Source organism: Vigna angularis, chromosome 5 (genome assembly GCF_016808095.1).
Source record: "Vigna angularis cultivar LongXiaoDou No.4 chromosome 5, ASM1680809v1, whole genome shotgun sequence".
NCBI lineage: Eukaryota > Viridiplantae > Streptophyta > Magnoliopsida > Fabales > Fabaceae > Vigna > Vigna angularis.
Genome location: NC_068974.1, coordinates 37,352,599 through 37,362,890, shown reverse-complemented (window position 1 = coordinate 37,362,890; position 10,292 = coordinate 37,352,599). Strand labels below are relative to the sequence as shown.

The window sequence follows — 10,292 nt, the reverse complement described above, 5'->3', positions numbered from 1 at the left end:
TCTAGGTGGGGACTAACTGAAGCTTAGTATCTCTGTTCCATCTTGTTTCGGAGTTTCAGCAATGGTTCCTCAAGCTTTGTCAGTGCCCGCTAGCGCCAGCTTCACTATAGCTTCTCGCTCCAGAACTCCCTCCCACGTTGTATTTTCTCACAGGTTCATTTTCACATTACCCAATTCGCCTTTTACTTTTTTTTTTTACAAATATTTTTCATAACCTGAAATTTGAACTCCCGTTTCACCAGAAACCCCTCTTCGGTAGCTTCTTCTTTTCCAAGCCCATATGGCAATTCATCAGAAGTTGGTAACTTTCTAATTTGGCAACTTTTTCTTTTCGACTGCAATTCGAAACTTGATGGCTTTTCTATGCTGTGATAGTTTAACCTCGTTCTGGGTGTATATAACTGCCTTGCGTAATTTAAGAATTTTAATCAAGAGTTCAGTTTGACCACAATTCCACAAATTAGCAATAACAGTTACTACTCGTTGTATGACTAGGATTTTTACTTGCTGCCCAGGTTTCTGAGCAATTGTTGCCGTATGGTTCACTAATAATTTGAAACTCTATAAACTAAATCATATAAACAAATAAGAAGTTTTTTTGTTTGCGTATTTAGCTATGAGTTATGAACATGGCAACGCTAAAATATGTTATCGTATGTATGTTTTGTTTTGTGCAGGGTTGTCAAGTAAAATTGGGGGCTTTCCTTTAAAATTTGATGAGAAAAGTATCCATGGTGCAAGCACAAGGTAAAGTTTTGTTCACTTTCATTTTCAGGCGCTTCGTGTGTTATGTGGTTTTTAGATAGGATGCATGTGAATACATATTGTTGACCATCATTCGTTGTTCAAAGCCTGGTTTATCTATGATTATTAACTGGAAAAGGGAAGTGTATCTGTGTAAAGGTGAATTAGGTTATAAAAGAGTGCACTTTGAAATATTAACAAAGCTTTAACGCATCTGTTAATAAGCAGTGGCATGGCAATAATCATCATGACCTATCTATACACTTAGTTTCTGCAAGTTTCATTGTAGCTAAACTTCAGATTATTTTTACTAACTTTTGTATTCCCTCACGGACATGCACATAGTTCCCCTGCCTACATTTTTTGTATTTAGTAGTGAATGGATAAAGAGCTTATTGATGTTCCAGTTTACTTGTAGTTATGGTGCAATTGAGGCCAGTAAGGGGAATCCATCAATAACACCAGCAGTGATGACTCCCGGAGGACCTATTGATCTGTCATCTGTTTTGTTCAGGAATCGTATAATATTCATAGGGCAGCCAGTCAATTCACAAGTGGCTCAAAGAGTTATATCACAGCTTGTGACTCTTGCTACTATTGATGAAAAATCAGATATACTGGTTTGTTATGCCTTGTTGTGGTTACTTTGCTTCTTTCAGTTGTGAAAAGGGATTTATAGCGAGCTACTTGTGTCACAGGTATATATAAATTGCCCCGGTGGAAGCACCTATTCAGTATTGGCAGTCTATGATTGCATGTCTTGGGTAAGATCAAAGTTTTGTCATCCATTCCAATACAAGCACACAAGCAGTAGCTTTAAGTCCAGTTACATTTTCCCTCCTATTGTAGTTGCTTCAATTCCCTATCAGTTGTCGATGTTTCTACCTGAAAGAATTTGGTGACTCCATCTTTCAGATTAAGCCCAAGGTTGGTACCGTTTGTTTTGGAGTAGCTGCAAGCCAAGGAGCACTTCTCCTTGCTGGAGGAGAGAAGGGAATGCGCTATGCGATGCCAAATGCTCGCATTATGATACATCAACCACAGAGTGGATGTGGGGTAAGAATGAAACTTCTGAAACTTTGCTATTGGAACCGAGAATTCTTGAAATAGAACAATCTACCATACTAATTAAACGCAGGAAGAAAGTAATAAAAATGAAGTGATAAGTTATATCTTAATAATAATAGTAATGTTGAGGTATGACAAAATTTGATCTTTGCACCATCTAGTATATGAGGAAAGTGGTCAAACCCACATCATGTTCCCCTTCCTTCTTACTAGTAACAAATTTTTATGAAACTAGTGAACCTGAGTTTCCAGACTTGAGATTGGAGCTAATTTAATTGACAATTTGCAATGGATCATCAAAAAGTTATATTGGAAGCCTGATATCTTCCAATGTGAATCTTATGTTTGAACTTTGAAGTCATCTTCCATGCTAATTGTAATGCATTCTGCAATTGGAAATTTGATGTATCAAAGCATTTACGAATAAAATTTGATTGATGGCGAGTAGGATCTATTTTTTGGGTATTATGTAAACTTCTTTGGTCAACACAAGATATTTTCTTTTCTGATTGTTCTTAATCTCACTGCAGGGTCATGTTGAGGATGTCAGACGCCAAGTGAATGAAGCTGTTCAATCTCGCCATGTTAGTCTTTCTTCCTCTGATTTGCACCATTGTGATAATTTGTGGGCAACTTTAATGCTCCTATGATCTTAGAATTCCATTTTTCTGTGTGACACTAAGTTAACATATTTTCTTCATGACGTGCCCAAGTTTCTGTGGCTTCTTTTTCCTTGTCATAGTTTTATTTTACAGTTCTTGGAATGCTATGCTCAATTCACTCATTCTATTTGGATTTCAGAAAATTGACAAGATGTATAGTGCTTTTACGGGGCAGCCATTAGAGACGGTGCAGCAGTACACAGAAAGGGACCGTTTTCTGTCTGTTTCTGAGGTAATGAGAACTGTTTTCCTTCTATAGCAGTGACATGACATAAGTTCATTGAATTGGACAAGTTCTCAGAGAAACCAAAAATTGTTGTATTGCTAATAGGAAATAAAATTTAGAGGAAAAGAAAATTAAGTAAATGTTTCAGTTAAAATTTGGATTGTCTGTTTAGTTTGTACCGCGTGATTGACTTAATTAATCTATAAAATTAATGCATCTCAAAACACCTTGGTACTTGTTATCTAAATAATTATGTTGTCTATTTTCTGAGGAGATTATTAAGGTGTTTAGTTTCAGTTAAGGCTGCAATTTTTGTTTTGATCTTTGTTTCCTCAATTTTTATATTTTACTGGATGTTTTTTGTACTACCTTTTCTCTTTGCAGGCTTTGGAGTTTGGTCTTATTGATGGTGTCCTGGAAACAGAGTATTGATCACAAATTATTTGCAGGATATACATCTTAAAGTGGTTGAAAATGTTAATTTCTGTCAAATTGATATTGTAGAATTTCATCAATTAATGATAATGTGCAAATGTTGAGAATTATATTTTTTTTCTTAGTTCCTCGTAGTTGCTATTATTGAAAATTACTTCCATGGAATGGTTTGATCTTGGTGTTTATAATTATGTAGTTCCTTTTATTCGTTACTTAATCTCATGTTTCTTTTTTCCCTTTTTGGGGTATTCAATAGAAGTATTAAAGAGCTTCTGAATCATCAAATGACTATTATATCTTTGTTAATTTCGTCATAAACATAAATAAGTTTCTTTAGATTATGTGATACCTTTCCATGTTTACTATGTCATAGGCACTTGAAAATTTACTTAACATGGATTTGTGAGCAATACACGTTAAGCTAAAACAAAAACTAATAATTAAGAGTGGTGTTTTTCTATTAATCAGTGATAGTTTAATTCATGGTTAAACATGTTTTTAGTCTTTTAAGAAAATTGATTTTTTTTTTTAAATTTTAGATTAATTTAATTCTTCATATTTAAAATAGTGTAAATTTAGTTATTTTAATTAAATTTTGTTAAATTTATTTGAAATTTTAATGTGTTAATTAATGTAAATAATTTAAATATTATTATAAAATATATTTATTAAATAAATTTAACAAAATTTAGTTAAAAAAATTAAATTTACATATTTTAAAGTTAAGACATTAAATTTAATCAAAATTTTAAAAAGATAAATTCAAATCTTTAATAAAATTAGGAGATAAAAATATATTTAATCATTTAATTTAAACAAAAACATATATAAAGTGTTAATATTTACATTGAAGATATTTAAATTTGAAAGAACTATTTCAATCTATTTATAAATAAAACCACTATTAAATAGTTATAATTTCTTTTTTCTTATAATTGAGTCTTCTTCTTTCCTCCCTTCGAAACCAAACAAAAAATATTTATTATCTCTTTTAATATGACTATTTAAAATACTATTTCATCGTTGACCATTATAATAAATACACACACTACAACAATAACTCTTCGTTTTTTTTAGTAACTCCATATCTTCCGTCTTACTCTATCTATTTCTTTATCTTTATATATAACACTTACACCAAACTTCCATTTCACGTAGATTATATATTTATATAATTTAATGTGATTTGATACTTAATTAGTATTATATATATATAATTTTAGCAATATATAGTTTTTAAAAATATATTAATATACGAATAACTTTTTCATTTTTCTATTTGACGTTTTTGATAAATTTTGGCAAAACTGTTAAAACAATAATATGTAATCACAATAATTAGAGGAATGATAAAATTATTAAAACCACAATAATTGTGGTAAACTATACAAGCTTATCACATGCAGCACAGATCCACATGTGAAGCAAACTTTCTATATTTTTTTATTTTGTTAAGTGGGCCTTATCTACTTTAATTTTTGGTGTTCAAAATGGGTATTACCTATAATTAATTGCTACATGCAAAATGTTTTGTGAGTAAAAATAATTTGTTTTATGGGTAAACTTATCTAAAAAAAAATATAAAAGTATTTCTTAGAGTTGACTAAGAGCTTTTGTCTCCAATGACGGAAGTTTCTTATTGATGAAGCGTACATCACTTTCACCGAAGATGCCTTTTAATGGAACTGTACATTTAAATGAAGATGGAAGAAGATGCCTGAAGATTCATTTTAACATGACTGTACAGTTACTGTAAATTATTTTTAAATTTTATTTTATTTTAATTATATTATAAATTTAAATATATTTAATAAAATTTATACCAACAAATTTATTAGATTAAATATTTAAAATATTTTTATTTTCATCTCTATGTATTTTTCTTTTATGATTTTCTGAAAGAGAAAAAAATAAGTTAACTATCAACTTGAATGACATACCGATAGGCTGTTTAACTTCATTGTGGTTTATACCATTAATTTTTTCATGTTATTGCTCAAAGTATTGTTTTGGCTCACTTAAATGATGAAATTTCTTAAATAATAGTATTTTAATTAAAATAATAAAATTAAAGGTTATTATTAAAAATAAATCAATTTAATTCAATTTTTATAAAATTGATTTATAAAAAAATATTAAAAAGTAAACTTTAAACTTAATAAATTTAATAAAATTAATTTGTAAAATATTATTTGCTTTCACTTATATATTATAATTTTTTTTAGTTATGAGATTAAATATTAATGATATTTCAATAAGTATCTAATATTAATATATGACGATTAAGACTAACTAGTATTGTTAAAATAAACTTCAATAATTTTTAAAAAATGAATTTAAATTTAACTTATTTTTCCAAAGCCAACTCTCAAAAATTGATTTTATACATAGGTGATATCTCCAATAATGATGTACATAATTATATTATATATATGCTCGATTTTTTGAAGCATTGGTACGGTGGAATGGTAATATTATTATTGTATAACCCACATGCAGTAATTAATGGATGAAAGGTGATGTTTAGCATCTATAAAAAGGTTGGTTAGTTCTGATATCAGTACACTCTCATCTTAGTTTCATGATATATATCAGAAACATGGCTGCTACTCATGGCTTTCACTTTCTTTCTCTTTTCCTTCTGTTGCTAATTATGGTAATTCATTTATATATATTTATTATATAAGTTTCTCCTAAGCTTTATATTTCATTATAGGAAGGAGTATACCTACTTTTCTGCACCATTTAACTGTTTATAAAATATGTTTTACATTTTTTAGTATATCTGTTTTGCACCTTTTTTCTAATATTCTGTCACTAGCTCACTCATCCATATCCATTTATTTTCTTTTAATTAGTTTTGAATTCTTGATATGTAGATAAGTCTATTGTTGGGGTCGGTTTAATATGATTTTATCAATATTGATATTATATATGCTATATCCAATTTATTTATTTCTGAATGCAATAATTGCAATTTTGTGACAATTTCTTAGAAATAGTTAGTGTGTATATTTTAAACATAATACAATTGTTTTATTAATTCATTCACTACAAGAAAATTTGTTTTACTAATTCATTCACTAAATATTTAGTATATTCTGTTTCATTCTTAAGACACAGTTAACACGACCTAATTAAACTTTTCCTTTTACTATCTTTGTTTTCGTCCCATTTATGTTTAACCTATATGATGTAAATTATATTATACATGAGAAAATGTGACCTAAATAAAATAAAAGTTTGTTTAAGTTTGACACGTTTGATTTTATATTCATATACAGATTAAGATTGAAGTGACGTGTTTATTTTTTATATTAGTTTTTCTTCTAAATTCTTATGTTACCTTAAGAAAGAAAAAATTCCTTTTAATTTTATAATGATATCAATTATTATCTATTTTTAGAATTATTTATTTATTTTAATTATACATGATAATATCGTTATATTTAGTATTTTTTTTTAATTTTTAATTACAAAATGACTTGTTAATCCATAATCTATCTATCTATCTATATATATATATATATAAATATATAAAAGTTATCTCTTATTTTATTTTCGTTGACTTGAATTTTATTGTAGAATGAACACAACATTGAAGCAAGAGATATGAAGGTAAAGCTGCAAGATGAGAAGCAGGTGGATGAAGCCAAAGCAACAGTGGTGTCTAGCAATTTACCTTACATTTTGAGTTATAGAACCAATTCAAAATCTGTTGAACCAAATTATATAGCTTCATATACAGATACCAAGCACAACCATCACCGTCAAAAACTCACTCAGCCTTACACAGCAAGTTACACTCATTCTCATGAACTCAATCACCCTTACATTACTGCCTATGGTGTCGACAAAACTCCAAAAGAGTCACATAATAGTGATGTTTCTCTATCTACAACTAGTTATGGTGACATCACTCATTCCAATGAACTCAATCTTCCCTACATTGCTACCTATGATGCCAAGAAAGCTTCAAAAGAGTCACAAAATGATGATGCCATTCTATCTTATGTGACTAAATATGGTGGAGCTGCTCCTGCACAAGAAGCCAATCGTCCTTACATTACTGCCTATAAAAAAGTTTTAAAGGAATCACCCGTTGTTGATCTTACTGTGCCTTACATTACTGGCTATAAGAAAGTTCTAAAGGAATCAACCAATGTTGATCCTACTCTGCCTTACATTACTGGCTATAAGAAAGTTCCAAAGGAATCATCCGATGTTGATCATATTGTGCCATACATTACTGGTTATAAGAAAGTTTCAAAGGAATCACCCGACGTTGATTCTATTGTGTCTTACATAACACAATATGGTGGAACCATTCATGCCAATGAAGCCAATCATCCTTACATTACTGCCTATGGTTCCAAGAAACTTCCAAAACAGTCATCCTATGATGATACCAGTAAACCTTACATAACATATGGTGGAACCGATCCCAAACCTGATCTGAAAAAGTCTTCCAGCTTGGATCATACAGAGGCTTTCAAGGCAGGATTTTTCGCTTTGAATGATCTTTATGTTGGGAATGTGATGACACTGCAATTTCCCATCGAAGAGGTTTCTCACTTTCTTCCCAGAAAGGAAGCTGATTCTATTCCTTTCTCAAGCTCACAACTTCCAAGTGTTCTTCAACTCTTCTCGATCCTAGAAGATTCTCCCGAAGCTGTTGCCATGAGAGGAACACTTGAACAATGTGAAGGAGAACCCATCACAGGAGAGACCAAGATTTGTGCCACCTCTCTAGAGTCCATGCTCGAATTCGTTAGCACCACCATTGGTTCAGAGACCAAGCACAACCTTCTGACAACTAGCCTCCCCACAATCTCCGGTGTCCCTCTACAAAAGTTCACCATTTTGGATGTATCAGAAGATATCGATGCTCCTAAATGGGTGGCTTGTCATCCCCTAACTTACCCTTATGCCATTCATTACTGTCACTTCATAGCCACAGGGAGCAAGGTGTTCAAGGTCTCATTAGGTAGTGAGAACGGAGAAAACAAAGTTGAAGCTCTCGGCATCTGTCATTTAGACACATCAGATTGGGATCCAAACCACATTTTATTTAGGCAACTTGGAATTAAAGCTGGGCAAGATCCAGTGTGCCACTTCTTCCCCGTAAAACATCTACTGTGGATTCCCCAACCTTCACAAGCCACCATGTGAAGGAACTTCGCTAGCTTCTACAATAAACGTCAATCTTAGTAGAGATGACCATGTTCCTGATGTGAAGTTTCTCCTTGTGTTTAGGTTTTTATGCCTTGTTTTATATACAATAATGTGTTAGCTAGAAAAAACCTCCTTGTTAATGTTTATGTTCCTTGAAAGAGTTGCATAACTCAAAATTCACAATCTAGCTAATGAAAATGTTGTTGTGTTCTTATTTACAATGACAAGAAGTGTAGTGAAAGCTAGGTGAATCATTATAGGGTTGGTTAGACAATAAATTGTTAATAATTTTAGGTTATATATAAACAAATGTACTAGGGTTTATTGTATTTTTTTAGTAAATTATAAAATAATTTAATAGAGTAAACGTGGTTAAGGAATTATATGTAATGAAATTTTTATTGTGTAAAGACTAAAAATAATTTTAATTTGTTGAAGAGGTAATAAAATTATTAAAACTCAGAAAAAATAACCGATGTAGGTTATATAAAGAGGTTATAATCTTTACATCTAAGCACCATTATTATATCCTATTCTTTCTTTCTGTTCCATAAAAAAAAAGTCAAAAGAACTTAAAGTGTTCTATATAAAGAAATAAATCATATACTCATATTTATTAATTGTTCTTTATTAATAGATTCATTTCCGATTTATTCTAAAAGATCTAATAATTGCTTTATTGATAGAAGGGTTTATTGCATATTATTTTTGATCTGTTTGTAATTCATAAAACAATATAAATGGGTTTGCAAATTGGAATGGGAGAGGGAGTGGTTCATATTAAAAAGAGATAAAGTATATATATATATATATATATATATATATATATATATATATATATATATATATATATATATATATATATATATATATATATATATATATATATATATATATTAATTTAAGAGATTCAAAATGCTGAATAGGAAGAAGAGGATGAATAGTATTGAAGAAACACTTTTTTATATCAGTGAATCAAGATATAAAAAACAACAAAATGAAGTTAGCGGAATGCCTGTGAAGGATAATTTGTACAAAAGAGACTGAGCAAAAAAAGAACATAAATTTCTGGACATGAACACGATGATGATTGACCTCTTAGCTAGAAAGGGGTACTGCTAGACTTTTAAATTATATGTGCACTTGGTTGAAGATAAAAGGAAATATGCTTACAATAAAATTTCCATTATAGAGGTTATTACGAAGAGTATTAGATAAATATTGTAGTCACAACTTAAATATGTAATATATGTTAGATGAAAAGTGGACAACTATTGTATGTGTCAATCCCAACATATACATACAAAAATTATATTTTATGGTATAAAATGAAATCTTACATGTAGGACTTTTTGAATTATTATTTTATGTATAGAGTTGTACTTATTTTACAACAGTTAATTATTAGACGAACTTATATGCTCCGGTTTGTGAAGAACTCCTAGTGCATATTATCTTGGTTCAAAGCATAACTGATGTCTAATATTATGTAATAAAAGTCAACCGATCCTCTGCAAAACTGCGTTTTGGCCTGACACATGATCTAGTGTTTTGGTTCTAAACAGAACCGGTGTTGAAATAGGTTTATGCCTCGGTTAATGCAGAACCGAGGCCTAAGATTCTATCAAATCCTACCTTTTTTACCTGACCTGCACTGCACCCTATTGCTTATTTCTCCTACTGCTCATTTCTCCTATTGCTCAAACCCTACTGCTCACTTCTTCACCCAGTTCCTCCCACAACTAAACCACACCACTACCAACCCCAAATCTGGTGGCGAAACTTAGAGAGGCAGACCGCGCAGTCGACGGCGGCGGAGGAAGAGCGGCGCGTGACGGAGGAGAACGTGAATAGCGGCAGTGTGTCAATGACTGAGGCAGCAACGACGGCGGTGTACGAGGAGTGGACAATCTCCGGTGAGATGCGGCGACTGGAGGAGAATATCGGCGTGGCGGAGGCGGATGCGGAGGGCGCCGCGAAGG

General features: G+C 31.0%; 2 protein-coding genes across 3 annotated transcripts; both read left to right on the top strand.

Annotated features, from left to right (window-relative positions):
* On the top strand, positions 1-3,306 carry LOC108339610 (ATP-dependent Clp protease proteolytic subunit 6, chloroplastic). Of its 2 annotated transcripts, none has more exons than XM_052878285.1 (9): positions 1-153; positions 243-301; positions 678-747; positions 1,163-1,364; positions 1,443-1,508; positions 1,594-1,800; positions 2,343-2,396; positions 2,614-2,706; positions 3,085-3,306. In XM_052878285.1, the coding sequence occupies exons 1-9, from the start codon at positions 62-64 to the stop codon at positions 3,130-3,132; spliced, it is 891 nt and encodes a 296-aa protein (XP_052734245.1). In that variant the 5' UTR covers positions 1-61; the 3' UTR covers positions 3,133-3,306. The 2 variants fall into 2 exon arrangements, with proteins under 2 accessions (XP_052734245.1, XP_017432257.1); XM_017576768.2 differs by having other exon boundaries at positions 1,660-1,800; positions 3,085-3,245.
* Positions 3,307-5,703: 2,397 nt separating this feature from the next.
* LOC108340195 (polygalacturonase non-catalytic subunit AroGP2) lies at positions 5,704-8,529 on the top strand. The gene is made up of 2 exons (XM_052877826.1): positions 5,704-5,791; positions 6,721-8,529. Exons 1-2 carry the CDS (start codon positions 5,717-5,719, stop codon positions 8,305-8,307), a joined length of 1,662 nt encoding a protein of 553 aa, XP_052733786.1. The 5' UTR covers positions 5,704-5,716; the 3' UTR covers positions 8,308-8,529.
* The last annotated feature ends 1,763 nt before the right edge of the window (positions 8,530-10,292 follow it).